Source organism: Stylophora pistillata, chromosome 9, assembly GCF_964205215.1.
Source record: "Stylophora pistillata chromosome 9, jaStyPist1.2, whole genome shotgun sequence".
NCBI classification, from domain to species: domain Eukaryota; kingdom Metazoa; phylum Cnidaria; class Anthozoa; order Scleractinia; family Pocilloporidae; genus Stylophora; species Stylophora pistillata.
This window is the reverse complement of record NC_142527.1, coordinates 24,634,773-24,652,700: the sequence shown is the minus strand read 5'-3', so window position 1 is coordinate 24,652,700 and position 17,928 is coordinate 24,634,773. Positions and strand designations below refer to the sequence as shown.

The 17,928-nt window shown below is 38.3% G+C and overlaps 2 protein-coding genes across 2 annotated transcripts; both read right to left on the bottom strand.

The window, feature by feature from the left end:
• Positions 1-1,520: 1,520 nt before the first annotated feature.
• On the bottom strand, positions 1,521-3,818 carry LOC148724002 (adenosine receptor A2a-like). The gene has a single exon (XM_088733630.1). It carries the CDS (start codon positions 3,775-3,777, stop codon positions 2,686-2,688), a length of 1,092 nt encoding a protein of 363 aa, XP_088589756.1. The 5' UTR covers positions 3,778-3,818; the 3' UTR covers positions 1,521-2,685.
• Positions 3,819-3,955: 137 nt separating this feature from the next.
• On the bottom strand, positions 3,956-17,718 carry LOC148724001 (beta-2 adrenergic receptor-like). Its single transcript, XM_088733631.1, has 4 exons — positions 14,140-17,718; positions 6,927-6,972; positions 4,963-5,084; positions 3,956-4,147 (listed from the first exon to the last, which is right to left on the bottom strand). Exon 1 carries the CDS (start codon positions 17,599-17,601, stop codon positions 16,600-16,602), a length of 1,002 nt encoding a protein of 333 aa, XP_088589757.1. The 5' UTR covers positions 17,602-17,718; the 3' UTR covers positions 3,956-4,147; positions 4,963-5,084; positions 6,927-6,972; positions 14,140-16,599.
• Between the last annotated feature and the right edge of the window lie 210 nt (positions 17,719-17,928).

Sequence of the window (17,928 nt, the reverse complement as noted above, 5' to 3'; positions counted from 1 at the left end):
TAGCAAGATTTAGCGTAATGGCATCACAGACCTGGCAAACAATACCTATTAAAATAAAGTGTCTCCCCGCCAAAAGCTTTAAAAAATAATATGAACTCTTCCTACTTGGCTGGCAGACATCTTGATCAACTCTAATATATCACAGGGCTCTATTCGAATATTTTAACTATATATTGTGTGTGCTATCTCCTTAAGTATTCAACCTCCACCCATCTGTAACTGCTCTATGGTGGTAGCCAACTTGAATTAAAGCTTGGCTCCTTTGGCTACTACACACTCTTTCCACTGCTTTGTGTAATTTCATGTATAGTTAGAACTCTCTTCTTTTTTTTTTAACTTTTTTTTCTTTCTTGCTGTTGTATTTTTTTTAGTAGAATAAGTGTGAATAAAGTTCTGAAGTTAAGCTAATCTTACATCTTCGGTCTTAAAAAGGACATACTGAAATGATCGACCTGCCCTTAAGAAATGTGTATAAGTATTATACAGCTGGCATGGGCCATTGTGCTGTGTTCTTGGGAAAGAAAATTTCTCTCGCAATACCTCTCTGCACTCAGAACTATATGTGATCTATATTATCACGCAGAATGCCTGGACATTATCAATTAGTCATAACCGACGAAGCGGTAAATTTGAATGCCAACGCGCGTTGAATAGGTCACAATAGGGGAAGAAAGGGCCCCAATTGACCCAGTTGGGTTGACAAAATTCCCTTTTTTGATTTCCTGAAGTTCTGAAAGTAGACTTTCTCAAACGACTTTTGGAAGAGTAATGATGTAACCACAATTTGAGCCTAAAACAAACGAGATTTAAAAAGTATTGAGACTATCCTTTTGCAATTGAAAACACAGTGACATTGGACTTTTTTTTAGTATGGAGGCCTTACGATATTCTTCACGAGGCATATAGACGATGGGTATTTTCTCGCATCGGTTCCACCAAAGAGCTATTGAAACCTGAATAAAAATCAAGGAGTGACTTTCGATGCAATAATATTTCATTCACTAAGGAAACTGTATAAGGAGCAGCAGTACACCTGCTTGTTCTTGCAAGCTTCATGGTACAGAAACCTTAAATGTTGGTCTCGACGTTTAACAATTGAACTTCTATGCAATAACAATTGGCTACCAATTGAACTTCTATGCAATAACAATTGGCTACCAATTGAACTTCTATGCAATAAACGGAGGATCAAAAGCAATTTGTGATTTAAGTATGTGATTGGTCCAGAAACTCACGTGATCCTCTCAACCAATCAGAATCAAAACTAAATCCCAGCGGGACTTGGTCACAATCGTTTTCCAGCGTTTCACAGAGTTTGCTTTTACTATGTCTCATATTCAGACATGTGTACTGATTTATACTCACTCAATATATATTTAACAATTATTCCACGAGCGCGCGTTGAATATGAGATGATAGATAGCCAACGAGGCGCGTAGCGCCGAGTTGGCTATAATCATCTCATATCCAACAAGCGCGAGTGGAATAATTTTTTTATTAAAAAAAACGCCCCCAAGATATTAGACAAATCTTCTCGACTTTATTTTGTAAGAAGAAACCGGATGTTACAGTGTACAGATATTAGATTATGGTATATTGGCTCATATACCATAATGGCTAAGCCAATAAAAAGAATTGAATTCCGTTATCCAATGATCAAGTTTTTAATAAATATATGTATATATAGTGCATCAATACTCCAACAGGTATCGCAATAGAGTAGCGATTTCTGACAGAAGAACAATGTTGGCTACTAAAATGGTTTCAGTAATCAGTAACAACTGTCACGGTGCAATCTATTATTTACACCTTTGCGAGAGAAAGAAACAAATAAAAGCACTTATTATCTATCTATCTATCTATCGATCTATCTATCTATCTATCTCTCTCTATATATATATCTTCGCAACTAGAAATGTAGAATTTATCATCTGTTTATTAATTTATTAACCCGACTCAAGATATAGATATGTTGAATTATAAAATGTTCCTGGTTTACTGACTGACATGGCTCTGATAATACAGCAGTTGTCTCTTTTACAGTATCTAAAAAAGCTCCTTTCCATTTTCACTTTAAACGGTATTTTCGACCAAGTTACTTTCAGAATAAAATTTACTCTAAGGTCGATAAATACAATGCTTACCTAAAGCTAGAGAAGTCTGAAATTCAGCATAAGTTATAATAACAAATCGCAATATCTTAACTGAAAACGGTTGAGTCACTAGCACAACCGCGCGCTTTCTCAACAAAAAAAATATAAAAAAGCACTATTTACAAATAAAGGAAACGAAGCAAACATATTGAAATCAATCGAAAATATGCTAAACGCGTTATAAGGTTTGTTCTGAGCTTCTCCAGAGTGCTATCTCAGCGCCTCGATGCAGGCATTGGCTGATAACAATAACATCAGTTACAACGATAGTCAAAAACCTACTTAGAACAAAGACAATTGAGTAATTCTTATAACAGCTGCCTACATGCGATTGTTCGAATGGCTCTAAGTTAGTGTATAACTGTATTTTCAAAAAGACGAGAGTCTTTTTAAGAATGATGTTTAAACTTCCTCTTCATTACAGAGGATATACGACTAAGTATTCTGCTTCAGTCAAAAGCATTCGTCATAAAGTGGCGACCAAGTTTGAAATGATGCAAAATCCTTCTGTTTTGCTTCTTCCAAATTTTCTTCAGAAATCAGTTTCTTTAACCTCTAAATTTCCAGAAACCATGCGGTTTCCAACCGAATACTTTCGTTTATTTTTTGACACAGTTTCAAATCTATTTTCTTTGTTGATTTGAGAGCGCAAGAAACGAAAAGTACTGCGAAACGCTTGGCGAAACTCTTGGTTTCTAAAGTAATATATCGAGGGGTTGATCGCTGATGAGGTAAAAGCAATTGCCTCCACCCAAGGCCATACAACAAAGATCAATCTATTACTTTTACAGTTGTGATTTGCTTTAGAATAGTAAAAATGAAGTAACAGCAGAACTAAACTAGGTAACCACGTGATGATAGAAGCACCCAAGACTAAACCAACTGTCTTGATGGCTTTGAAATTTTTCATGGCTCGAATTTGAGTATTTTCGTCGTAGTCCCCGACTTTTTTCCAATCCGTCATTACTCTTAATTTTTGTCCAGCCTCTTTGAAAACAAAAATGTACACAAGACAGACCACTGATAAAGGAATAGCGAATATTATAAAAGCCAGAGTGGAAAGCAGTTCTGCCACAACATGTCCCTTGTCTTTTACCAACATCACAGAGAAAGGAAGACCCAAGGATAAGAGCCAGACCAAACAGATCACTGTGTGACATCTCTTCTTGGTCACAATGTCCTGATAACGGAGAGGAAACCGAATTGAAATGAAGCGGTCAACAGAAACACAACACAGGTTGAAGGACGTGGCTGCGGTTGAGTGAGTCCATAACAGGTTTATAACTTCGAATAAAATACTCTGAACAGGTGGCTGAATCAAACATCTAATGGCGATCCACACAGGGTCTACAACAAGCCCAACGACAAAGTCTGCCAAAGACAACGAGGCTAAAAACCGGTTGGAAATTGTTCTTAACGATGCGTTTTTGTAAAACAGCCATAACATAAGTACATTTCCTGTTACAGCTGCTACACCAGACAAGGAGAACCACAATGATAGAACGATGGATGCTGCTTTGCTTAGTCGTTCTTCCAAGCAACTAATATTCATTTTAGTTCTTTTACGACAAAGAAAGGGTTTGAAATAAAACTCAGGGCATCCACTATTTTCTCCTTGCTTCATACAACGGAAAAAAAGTAATCTAGTCTGAGACTGTTTGGTAGTTGATATCCACGAGATATTGACAATTCAGTATAGGTTTTGCATGATGTGAATATATAATTAAGCCGCGTGAGTGGTTTCCGTCCTTTCCAAAATTTTTCTCCAAACTGGCACCGCAGAACAAAGGTGGGAATAGCAATAACTGGAAAATAACTCGTTTTATTATATATCCCAGGTTTAAAATACTGTAGGGGTGAACTAATGCCGGGGTGTTTGACATGCAGATGAGGTATCGATCATCTTGTGTTTAACCACCTGTCAGCATTAACCTTCGTGGCTGTAGATCAACACTTCATTTTCCTTAAATGCTAGTTTCCAGGGCGCGGTCCTACTGATCAAGAGAGGAAGGTAAAATGACAATCAGTGGGGCACGGGCACTGATTATCTACGGATAGGATCATGGGAAATTGTCCTGGCCGTCTGACAGGGAAAAGTTAAGAATACTTATCACTTGCAAAAAACACAGACTCGTTTTATTTGAAAAGAAATATCGAATACCTAATTCATTTTCACATTAATGTTTGTCACTGAGGAGGAATTAATCTGAATGTAGCCAAAGCTTGAAGTTTGCTAAGCTTCTGTTTTTGGGAAGCGACCTGGTTTGTTGACCTTAGTGTTGTTTGTTATACTAAATTTCCACTACAGTTAAGTTTCTATTTGTGCTAGGTTGTCTCGTCTTCCATTATTCCGTACGATCTCTTTTTGATCTGCTTTCGGGAAGACAGAGAAACGAATTGAAGGTACTACAAAGAGCTTGTCGATATTCGCCATTTCTGAAATAGTATGTTATTGGGTTGATCGCTGATGAGGCTAGTGTAGCTGCCACAATACAACCCAGGGCCATGCAACTGAGAGCAATTTCTTTGAGACGCAATCCTCCTTTGTTGTGCGATAGTGATAGATAACAATACTCAGAATTAAATAGGGTATCCATGTTATGATACAAACGCTCAAAACAAGTCCAATTGTTTTAATGGCTTTAAAGTTATTAACTATGCCGCGGAGTGCGTTTGTCCGGTCAATAATCTTCCCTTATTCTTTTGCCCCGTGTTCTGGCTGCTTGAAAAACTAATATATAACACAAAATAACCACAAATATTGGAAAAAGAAATGTTTTGGTTACGAAGAACAACCACAGCTCTTTACCTTTTATTAACGCCAAGAAAGGAAGAAACAATGAGATCACCCACACCACGGCTATAACCACATGACATCTTGTGTGGGTAACAGTTTCTTGATAGCGGTAAGGAAAGCGAATTGCAATGAACCTGTCGACGGAAACACAACACAAGCTTAACGACGTGGCGGCTGTAGAGTGAATCCATAACATTCGTATAATCTTAGTCATATTTACACCTTGAAGCTGTACTGATAGGAGACCAAAACACTTTGACTTTATTTACTTATTTGTTTTTTAAATGAAAGAAATAAAGGCCTTTGTAGCCCGCAGTTAGCAGAGCTATTCTAGGCGGGCTACCTAAACAGACACTGTATAGGCTCTCTCACACACACACACACACACACACACACACACACACACACACTTACACACACACACACAGCCACACACACACACACACAGACACACACACACACATACACACACAGACACACACATACACACATACACACACACACAGACACACACACACACATACACACAGACACACACATACACACATACACACACACACAGACACACACAACAATTAAATAAATAAATAAATAAATAAATGAGCAAATAAAAATAAATAATAAATAATAGTAGTGATAATCATGTTGAAGGTTTTAACTGAGCCAGTCACACAAGGGAGTTTTTAACAGGTCAAAGAGAAAGCTAATCAGTTGAAATACAAATATAAGCTAGAAAGGTCAAGGTAGGGCAAGTCAACATTCATCTCCTCAATTTCAAGAATTGGTTCAAAACAAGCCCAACGAATGGTCTGCCACGGACAATGAGGCTAAGAATCAATTGGAAATTGTCCGTAAAGACTGCTTCTTGTAGAGCCGGCGTCCCCAACATTGCTGTGTTTCCTACTGCAGCTGCCACGCCAGACAAGGAGAGCCAAAGTGAAAGACAGATGAAGGCCTCTGCTCTGTCGTTCTTCTGAGCAACTAAGATTCATGTTCAGATCTTTGCAAGTTGGGAGGGAGAGGTCAGTCGAAAATACATTTGAAGGAGTTTCAAATTAGTTATTGATTCTCCAAAGTATAATTACGAACAACCTGTCCTAACTCCGCTCAGCATTTATAAACACACGAGAAGTTAAATTTTATTCAAATTTTCCGTGAAAGTAACAAAACGTTTGGTAGCAGATGGCTTGTTTCGCCGGTGAGATGAGTTTTTTAAATTTCTTTTGAAACTTGTAGCACAGAATAATGGTAGAAACTTATTTAGTTGGAAATAAAAAAAATGATAATGATACAACAATAATTCATTCGTCTGTGCGGTGTTTTTCTTCCCTTTCATGTCTTTAAGGTTTTAGTTAGTCCAGAGCACTGTTCGTCGATTTTGTTTTTCGGTCAAATAACAAATTTCAGAATCAAAAAAATGCATTTGCGAGACCTATAAATGCTAAAAATGTACGATGACTTCTCATCCTCAAATAATACATTAATCCGATCGAGTTCTTTGTAATATCATGTGCTTAGGTGCTCAAACCTTACAGATGTAGATTTAATTTGAGTTTTTTTTCATCCATTAGTGAATTTTGTTTATTTCAGATCGCAGCAGATGGGATCGGATGGGAAACTGTTCCACCAAAACTCAAACAAATTACCCCGATTTGTCTCAAGTGCTGATTACAGCAATATTTCAATTTTTATGCGCAGTTACAGAAATTGGTTTAATATCAACTATCTAACGACCTCCATGATAAAAGGGTTGGCTGCCCACGTGTGACGGTTATTCGTAGGTCCACCAAGAATGAGTGCCTACGGCTGAAAATTAAGATTCATGTTAATGGCGGTCGTTTGATAGGGAAAAGTAAAGAATACTTATCACTTATAAAAGGTATTGACCCGTTTTAGTTGGCAAAAGAGTCAAAGTCTTCATTTACATTCAAAATAAGGTATGTTAAAGGAGGAATTGATATGACCGTAGCTAGTACCTGAAGTTTTCTCTTTTTTTCTCTTTTTTCTTCAGAAATACAAATACTATGAAAGCAAATGACAACCACAGTTCAGTTTGGTGACTAGTTGCTTCATTTTTGACAAATATCACTGGGAAAGGAACGAACAGAGAAATCATTTATAGGGGCGTAGCCAGGATTTTTCTTAGGGGGGGCGGGTCACAGAGGCTACTCACCAGATTGTCATTTCAGATGAGCATTTGGGATGAGCAGTGACGGAGTATAGTGGGCGGGCCAAGATATTGTCATGGCGTTTTCACCGCCTGAATATTCTAGGTTGTTTGCTCAAAAGAAGGCCTACCACGGGTGGGTCACGGGTACCCCAGGACCCCCCCTGGCTACGCCCTTGATCTAGATTACAGTAACGCCTCCCTGTTAGCTCAATAGATAGACCGCTGCATGGACTGATGTGCGGGAGGTCGAGGGCTCGAGCCCCGGCCGGACCAACACTCAAGGTCTTAACATAATTGAGAAGAATATGCTGCCTTTCTTCAAGAAATGGTTTAGATATTCTAGTATTCTCGGATAGGGACGAATGAATGGAGGTTCCGTCTCCTGCAGGGTTAGGGGTAGGAGACGTTAATTTTCCGCGCACGAGATTAATACTGTGTGATGGATGTCCTCCCCTGGGGTGGGATGGGTGGGTTGTTGTCTTGCGTTTCATACACGAGCAATATGGGTAATCATGCCCCAAATGGAGGTCCCCTCTCCTGCAGGGTTAGGGGTAGGAGACGTTAATTTCCCGCGCACGAGATTAATACTGTGTGATGGATGTCCTGCCCTAGGGTGGGATGGGTGGGTTGTTGTCTTGCGTTTCATACACGAGCCTCTGGCTCGGGCAATATGGGTAACCATGCCCCACGTAAAGACATTAAACTTTGATTACTGTTACTATTACTGTTACTGTTACTGTTAACAATGCACAACATATTTTCTTCGTTTTAGAATCCCCTGATGCTTGAAAGGACAGCGAATTGTGCAATGAACCTGTCAACAGAAACACAGCATAAATTCCATGTCGTTGCGGCTGTAGAGTGAATCCTTAAAAAATGTTTGTATGTTCTGAGAATATGAAGTCTGAGGAAGAAATCCGAGTAGAAACGTTGACCCAACAACAGTTCCCTTCAAGAGGTCCGCTACGGACAACGAGACCAAAAATATGGTAGAAACTGTTCGTAAAGACTCGTTTTTGTTGAACAACCATAACACAATTGTATTAATAAATACGGCTGCAAACCAGATATAGAGAACCACAACGACAGAGAAATTTTTGCGGCATCGTTCGGTCCTTCTTCTATGCAGCTAAAATTCCTGTTTCTACCCGGCAAAGGGGTGGTTTAAAAATAACTTCCAAATTGGATGCTTATATAGACACCGCTTCCAATCACGGACAAAATTTTTATCGCTCTGAAACTTGACTGGGCAGTTAAACGAGTTAATGTACGAGTTCTCGACTTTAGTTAAGAGAGGTGAATAAATAATTTGCAGATGGCTTTGTCAGTTGAAACAGGAACTTCAGTGCTATTATAGCCGGGAAAGAGATCTAAGGTAGACATACATTCACTTTGAAATAACCTGTATTTCTAAGAAACTCCCGTCGTCGATGATATCTCAAATCAAATTTCAGATTTTAATAAGTATTTGAATTTAAATGATCTTCGTATTTAAATGATCTCCGCAGCTCGCGTTGTTTAACATATAAATTAAACAGAGGATAATCTGTCATCTACGGTTATGTGACAAAAGAAAAGTATTAGCTTTTCAGCCTTTGTGTAGAAAAAAGTATCTAAGATATCATTCGCCCTCTTGTCAATATGATCTTCACCGTGGACTCATTAGATGCTTTAACGTTTACATCACGACTGAAACTGAATAAACGGTCTAGAAAAACTATGATATGTGAGGCGAGGGTATAGCCTCTAATCATTTCCGAATAGGACCTAGCCACATTCTTTGAACAATTCTTCAGGAACCAATACTTGCTGTCGTGCGTTCTGCGTGACGATATACTAGAATTGGCCTCCAACTCGGTTTTACCATTAATCAGGATAAATTTAGTCTCGATACAAAAAAGCGTTGCGCCGATTTATTTTAACAAATCGGCGCCACAATAGGCAGCCTTCGCGAAAATCGCGACTTTCGTCGATCGCGGCGATCGGTGTTTAAAATTGCTGTCGTCAGAAATTGCCGACTTTCATGATCATTCATTGTGCCTGTTGCGGCGAGTTTCTTCGATCATTCCAAAGAATCACCCGTGAAGTCAGTTGCTTAGATTGGGGATATTTATCATGTGACTTAATTTTTTGTTATTTGTTAGTCTTGTTATACAGGCACAATTGGAAATTCTCAGTATTCCTTCAGCGGCGCCGCCCATCTTTATGTGGAAAGTGTTAAGTTATACTCACAGAATTGTGAATAACTTACCTTCGAGGTTCCCGTTTCTCAAAACACACATTTATGTTTAGTTGCTCTTTTGCAGAAGACTCTCAGAAATCAGTATGTAAAGCCTCGACATAAGTATGTAAAGCCTCGACATCAGTATGTAAAGCCTCGATATCAGAATGTAAAGCCTCGACATCAGTATCTAAAGCCTCGACATCAGTATGTAAAGCCTCGACATCAGTATGTGATTTTTACAAATCACTTTCTCATTCCTTTGCGGACTACCTTTAGCACAAAGTTTGCTATTCTTTCCAAACTGAAGTAAAATGTGAATTCAAGGATGGGTTTTCATTTTGGGCGCAAACTTACAGGTCCACAGCTTTTCCGGCAAACGCTTCTATTTCAGAAAAGTAGACACGAAGAAGTGACAGAAATAAGGCAAATGTAACTTGTTGGGACAAACGTCTGAGCATAAATTTGGATTGAATAAAACTTTCACTTTCTTCACTCTGAAGTCTTTTGACTTGATGCAAAAGAATTGCTCAAAAAATTCTTCTCCGCGAGACTTAAAACATGAACAGGTTATGGATTTCGTTAAAAGCAAGTGCTAACTTTTATCTAGTTTTCATTCAAAGTGCCAAGTCATTCCTTCTTGCATCTTCAGTGCCCGTGTTATCAATTGATTAACAACTAAAACGCTGAGTGAAAAGCGTTTGATGAGAAAAAAATGCATGTCATGAGAGCCTTGAATATTTTAGTTACATTCAAAATTACATTTATAATTACAAAAAAGAGTTATATAAAAGTGGCTGAGAAATCAAATTTATGTTCTGAACATCATATCTTTATGAAGAGGCCAGTCTTATGATTAGGCAGAATACTTTAAATTTTTTCTCGAATTTTCCTCAAAGCTTTGTCTCCTTAGTTGCAAAGCCTTTTCGAACCATTTGGTTTCGCTCTGGTTTTGCGCTAAGGTTTGCTGCATTTTGTTCGCGACTGAACACAGGGCAGCCAATAGAAGGAGCTGCGAAAGGCTAGGCCAAAGTCGCAGTTTCTGAAGTAGTAAATCAATGAGTTGATCGCTGATGACAAGACAAGACAAGACAAGGTTTATTTGAACTGTAAAATTACCTTAGCTACAAATTAAACGAAAAAGCGATTACCTTAACCCAAGGCTAGACAACTTTGTCTACTTTGATGTAATCACAAAGGTGATTCGACGCTGTATAATAACAATGAACTGCCATTAAAACCAGACTGGGCGTCTTGGAAATAACGTAAATACTAAAATATAACCGACTGTCTTAAAAGCTTTGAAATTTTTTATGGCATCATTCCCTGAAATGTTCTTCATGTCGAAGCTTTGAAGATTTTCGCTGGGAAACATCCTTTTGCATTGAAGTTGTGCAGCTTTAAACATATTAATGTAACAAAAAGTGACCCCAAATAATGGAGCTACAAATGTTACAAACGCCAAAGACAACCAAAGCACTGCGCTTCCAATATTTTCTTTAAAATATGGCGAAAAATCACGGTGAAAGGAAGACCTTAAAAAATTAGTCACACCAAAATAATCACCCCACAGTATCTTTTCTTGGTCAGAATGACTTGTCCTGATAACGAAACGGAAACCGAATCGCAATAAACCGGTCTACGGACAAGCAGCATAAGTGAAAGGTTGTGGCGGTGGTTGTGAGTATCCACAACAAGTATACATTGTCGTGCAAAGCACTCCCAACTTGTGGCTGAATCAAGCATTTGATGACGATCTAGACAGGGTCTAGAACCAGCCCAACTAAAAAATCTGGTACGGACTACGAGGCGAAGAATCGGTCGGAAATTGTTCGTTAAGATTCATTTCTGTAGAATAACAACAAGATGAACGCATTTCTTGCTACAGTTACTAAGCCAGACAAGGAGAACCATAGTGTTAGAATGATGGAAGCTGCACAGCTGAGATGCTCGTTTGTACAGCTATCATTCATGAGAATTCGGCATTGGGTGACATCAGAATCTGCAGATGAGTCTGACACTTTTTTCGAAATTTAGTTGTCTCCCTCACAAAACAAAGTAGATGCTATAGAAACTGATACTGTTCTGTAACAGTGATTTTGCATAAACGACATCATATATGATATTTTCCGCTTTAAAAATGTTGTTGATTGGCCGTGACAAGAGGTCTAGAGGTAAGTCCTGAACTCATGCAGGAAGAAATCCAAAAGAAGGCAAACTCCCTCACGGCGTGATGTCCTATGTCATTACAGTGTTATAGATCCACGCCACGAATGCTACGACCTTCAACGTGTGTTGGGTTTCTATAGACCGGTTTATCGCGATACGGTTTCCTTTCCGTTATCAGGACATTGTTACGAAGGAAAGGTGCCATTTAGTGATAACTGCAATGTGGTTAGTCTAACTTCTGACACCATTTTCGAGGATCTTTGTAAATCATGGGGAATATGTCATGAACGAACATCGATCGTTGTGTTTGATCTTTACAGCCTTTGTGTTGCCTTTGTTTGTGGTCACTTTTTGCTACATGTAAAACCGCCAGAAAACAATTTAGCAGAATCAGCTCAGGAGAAAATCCTCACGACGAAAATAATGAATCTCGAACAAGGGAAAATGTCAGAGTTATAAAAATGGTTGGTACTGTAATGCAATGTTATCAAACTTCAGCAAATCTTAAGTGCGCCGACGAAAAAGTTTACTTCACTATGTGGCCTTGGATTGAGGCAGTCGCCTTTACTCCATCTGCGATTTATCCTTGGATATATTTTTTACATTTACATTTACATTTACATGTTATTAGGTCGGTAAAAACATCAAGATATCACACCAACCGTAAAAATAAAGCAAATAAATAAAGAAAGAAAATAAGTAAATGAATAAAATACAATTATGTTGATGTTGAAAGTAAAAAGTAAATTAAGAAAACTATATAAGCTATGTACAACTATCATTTAAGAAGGCTGATAACCTATGTCTAAAAATTTCTAAGGAAGTTGACGAAACAATGGTCTGAGGGAGGCAGTTCCAGTCTGTTATAGTTCTTGGAGAGAAGGAAAATTTAAAAACGTCTTTACTCGTATATGGCACGCGAAATTTAAATTGATGGCTTCCCCTCCTGCGTGCCGTGCGACTCTTGGGGTGCGTACTAAATATTCTTCATTATCTATATAATAATAATAATAATAATAATAATAATAATAATAATAATAATAATGATAATATCGTAAGAAATAGACAACTTTTTTGAGAGACATGTTTCGGCATGCTTATGCCATCTTCAATCAATGAGTAACAGAACGTGAGTAATTATATAACAGACGAGTAGATGAACAAAATATTTACAGTATGATGTAATACAAAAGCGGGTACTAATTACAACGTGACACCAAACATCAAAGGTGTGAACAAAAACGCTAGAAAAGTGCAGGTTTAATCTTATTTATATAAAATGCTTCTTTGAGTTTTAAATCAATTGAGTTGTTAACAGAATCCAGAATACTAAAGCAAGAAAGGGAGTATTTGTTCTTACAAGAAGGAGATGTGTTGAAATGTTTAAAAATATGCGAGTTTTTATCGCTTTCCGTGTGCTCCTTTATCCTAGTAAGTGGCGACTAGTTTCGCCAATATAACGGGAGTTACATCCTGCACAAGAAAATTGATAAACTACCATGGATTTTAGAGCATCAGGAGTACGATCTTTAACGCTGAACATGTTTTTAATTTTAAAAGAAGTGAAAACTAGTTTGATATTTAGGTCCGATTTACAAAAGCGCTCAGTGAGTTGTCGGAGTTTGAGGTTCGCTATTTTAGAATAATAACGGACAAAAGGGAGTTTAAAGTAATGTGTATTATTGTCATAAATGTTCCGGCTATTTTGAGAGGAGGACCCGTCAAGATACCACTTGAAAGTTCTTTCAATAACATGCGAGGGAAAAGAATTACGTTTTAAAGTGTCGGAAAGTTTCTTAAGATCGTTTTGAAGGCCGGAAGAGGTGTTGTTTATTTTGTACTACGGTCAATAAGAGTACGGATAAGGCCAATTTTGTAGCGTGATGGAATAAAACTAAAGAACTTTGTTCGGAGACCAGTGTAGGTTTTTTATGAAAAACTGAAAAAACACAATCATTCGAAGAGTTGTCGATAAATATATCAAGAAAGGAGAGTTTAACGTCATTCTCTTTTTCGAAAGTGAATTTTATGTTTTGGTGCCGTGAATTAATGTAATCAAAAAATGACATAATTGTGGAAGACACAGTAGGTGTCGTCAACATAAAGCCTATAAAGTAGAAGGCGAGTCGAATAGTTAAAATTATTTAGCCATGTTTCCTCGTGGAAAGCAAGAAAAAGATTAGCTAAGATGGGTGCTAACGGAGAACCCGTCGCTACCCCATCAACTTGATCATAAAATTTTCCATTAAAAAGAAAATGAGTCTCAGCTGTAGCGAATGAAAACAGTTTCTTAAGGTCGGATTTTTTGATCGAGAATTTAGGGTTATGCCTGAAAATAAGATCAACAGCAATATCGATAGTTTCATTTGACGGAATATTGGTAAAAAGACTTTAAACATCAAAGGAAATGAGAAACTTGTTGTCAAGATCGAAACTCCTGAGCTCTTCAACAAAAGAGATTGAATCTGTGACCGAATACATGGCTAAATAATTTTAACCATTCGACTCGCAATGAACCTGTCAACAGAGACAACACAAATTCCATGTTGTAGCGGCAGTAGTATATGACCCCATAACAGATGCTTAAAATACGATGATCAGTATTGTAATACAGTGGGAGATAACTCACCATATACTTTGGTTCCACGTAAAGCCCAAGGAAAAAGTCTGCGACAGAGAAAGAGGCTACGAATCGTTAGAAATTGTTTTTAAAACTCGTTCTTGTAGAACATCCACCACACAATTGCATTTTCAATTACAGCTGCCAAACCAGATAAGGAGAACCACAGTATAGAGCGATGATTGCCTCACTACTCAGGCCTTCTTCCAATCAACTAGTATTCATTGTGGCTAATTCGGAAAATATAGGAGAGATCTGGAAACGCGTTTGGTGTACTGAAGCTTCTACTATGCCACTTTGCTCGTATGTGAACACTTTCTGTTCTGACTCCACTTAGCAGTTGAAAACACATGAAATTTCGAATCATCTTCAAATTTTGCATAAAATGCATGAATAATCTAGTAGCAGATGGCTTGTTTTGTAACATGAAATTTTAAGTTTTAACGGCGCAAGATACAGTTGGGAAAATCTTTACTCGGAAATTACGCGTTATATTTCAGTCAGAACCAACATTTAATATCCCAAAGGACCACAGTTTGTGGAACACATTTGGACAACAAGTTGAATTAAAATTATTTCTTAACTGGTTAAATTGATGCAGAATAATCTGACATCTGAGCGCATTAGGAAAAATAGAAATTACTTCGACTTGTGTTCGTTTCCTCTTTTTGCCCGTCAGTGATCCCCAAAGTGTTGTCGTGCGACAGTGAAATAAACTGACATAAAAAATAAACGTAAAGAGTTGCTCCGAGTAACAGCAGCTGCATACTGCTGCCAAAACTCCCTAGGTGGCCCACTAATGGTCTAAGCGGATGATTGAGAAAGACTTGCAACTTGAAGTAATTGACGCAGATAAAAAGCCTATTTACCCATGATTCCCAAAATAATCGGAAGGTTTTCATTTCGCACTCAACTGCTAGCACAAACCTAATAAAGGTGCTGAGACATCGTTCCCTTTGGCTAGCTACAATTATATCAATAAAAAGAGTCCTGTTTTGCAAAGGTTGTCCTTAGAGCTATGTCTCTTTTCCTCTGTCTCAGTCTAAAAGTTTGCAGACATGTAGCGTCGTTCCAGTTGAAGACCGTACTGTGGTGTATTTTCCAATGTGAGTCACGAGGGCAACTATCGAAAGGTGCGACGGAACGCAAGGCGAGACTCTTTATTTCGGAAGTAGAATATCGATGGATTGATCGTAGAGGAAGTGAAAGTGATTACTTCAACCCAAGGTCATACAACAGTGTCTAATTCATTAACATCACAAAGGTTAAGTATGATGCACGATCCTCGCAGTAGAGAGCGCTATTTATGCGTATCTATAACCGCAGTTCAAACTATATGAACTTCATATATTCACCGTATCACAAAGGTTATTCGCCACCATATGATAACACTGAACTAAAAGTAAGACTAAACTGGGCACCCGTGAAACAAGTGTAAACTCCTAAAACGTAACCGACTGTTTTGACAGCTTTGTAATTTTTCACAGCATGAACTCTGCCACTATTTTATTCGGCATGGTTTTGATAATTTTCTTCGGATGATTTTCTGCTACATTGGTTTGTGGCTTCTTTGAGCATGAAAACATAACAGAAAATAACAACAAGCAATGGATTTACACACATCATAAATGCAAAAGACAAGTCCAGCCCTGGACTGTCTTTGTCGTCACACACCAACATCGTCGAGGAAGAAAGAGCCAATAAAAATGACCACACCAAAATAATGACTATGGGTACCTTTTCCTTATAACAATGCCCTGATAAAGGAAAGGAAATTGAATCGCAATTAAAAAAGTCTACAGAAACAAGCATGAAGTAAAAGTTGCGGCGGTGGTTGTGTAAACCCAGAGCATGTCTGTGTCGAAGAAACAAACCACTGTCAATTGGTGGCTGGATAAAAAAAAAAATCACTGGCGATCCAGATAGGGTCTATAACAAGCTCAACGAAAAGATCTGCTGCCGACAACGAGGCTAAGAATCGGTTGGAAATTGTTCGCAATGATTCGCTTTTGTAGAACAATCACTGACAGCACCATTGTGTTTCCAGTTACAGGAGCTAAGCCTGAAAAGGAGAACCACTTTGATGGAACGATTGAAGCAGTTATGTTGAGTTGTTCTTCTGGGCAGCCTACAGCCATGTTCCGCGATTGGAAAACGGCGACGTATGAAGTATAGAATAACCGACCACAGTTGTTAACTGAGACTCGTTGGTGACCACGTTTCGGGGATAAGGGAAGAATCCTTCCCACCAATCATAAGCCGAATATTTGTTTTTGTTTAAAAGATAGGATATCCACTCTTGGTTCAAACTAATGTTTTTCACAGAAGAGAATTATGTAAAAGGTTAAAATTAAAGACTCAATATTCTACTTGATTAGAGTCTGTTCATGAAAACTGCGACCACATTTACGACCACGTTTACGACCACGTTTACGACCAAGCAGTAGCGCTGTTCCGTCATAGCTGTCTTTACAGCTGTGCTTCCTTAGTTTGCAATTTTCCACGAGTTTCAACACTTTCTACCTTCCGGGTTTGCTGTTGTTTTGCATCAGGGTCTGGTGCATTTTTATGGCAAAGACAGTCCCGCCGCTGATCGAAGGTACGTTTGAACGCTTGGCGAAACTCGTTATTTCTGAAGTAGTATATCACTGGGTTGATCGCTGATGAAGTTAAAGCAATTACTTCTACCCAAGGCCATGCAACGGAATGCAATTCAAGTTCGCCGCACCGTTTATGCTCCATTTTACGGTAATAATAGGTGACAAGTTCCACGATTAAACATGGCATCCAGGTGGTGATAAAAACACCCAAAACAAGTCCAACTGTTTTAATAGCTTTGAAATTGTTTAAAGACTGGCATAAGCTGTAATTTGTGCGTTGATATTCCTTCCTCACTTGTTTGTGCTGTTTGTTGGCTACTCTGAAAATACAAATGTAACAGAGAGATACCACGATGATCGGAAATACAAATAATATGAAAGCAAATGACAACCACAGTTCAGCTTGGTGACCAGTTGCTTCATTTTTGACAAATATCACTGGGAAAGGAAGGAACAGAGAAATAACCCAGATCACAGTTATCAATACACAACATCTTTCCTTTGTTAGAATCCTTTGATAACTGAAAGGAAAGCGAATTGCAATGAACCTGTCAACAGAAACACAGCACAAATTCCATGTCGTGGCTGCTGTCGAGTGAATCCATAAAAAATGTTTTACGTTTTGATTATCTGTCGACTGAGGAAGATGTCCGGCCAGAAACGTTGGCGTAACAACAGCTCCCACCAAGAGGTCCGCTACAGACAACGAGACCAAAAATCTGTTAGAAACTGTTCGTAAAGACTCGTTTTTGTAGAACAGCCACAACACAAATGTATTACCAAATACAGCTGCTAAACCAGATATAGAAAACCACAATGATCGGGTAATTTTTGCGGCGTTGCTGGGTCCTTCTACGCAGCTAAAATTCATGTTCAGTTTCTACCCAACAAAGGGATGGTTTAAAAATAAGTTCCAAACTGGCTGGTTATCTGCACACCGCTTTCAATCATGGAAAAAATTTATATTGCTCTGAAACTTGACTGGGCAGTTAAACGAGTTAATGTAGGAGCTGTCGACTTTAATTAAGATATACCGTGCGTGAGGTGAATAAATAATTTGGTTGCAGATGGCTTGGTTTGAAACGGGAAGTTCAGTGCTTTTATCGTCGCGAAAGAGATCTAAGGTTGAAATATATTCACTTTGAAATAACCTTCATTCCTTAAAAACTCCGGTCCTCGGTGATTTTCCAAAAATCAA

Excerpts from the sequence above, each read along its gene's own strand:
- LOC148724002 (XM_088733630.1), bottom strand. The coding sequence starts at position 3,777 with ATGAAGCAAGGAGAAAATAGTGGATGCCCTGAGTTTTATTTCAAACCC.
- LOC148724001 (XM_088733631.1), bottom strand. The coding sequence starts at position 17,601 with ATGAATTTTAGCTGCGTAGAAGGACCCAGCAACGCCGCAAAAATTACC.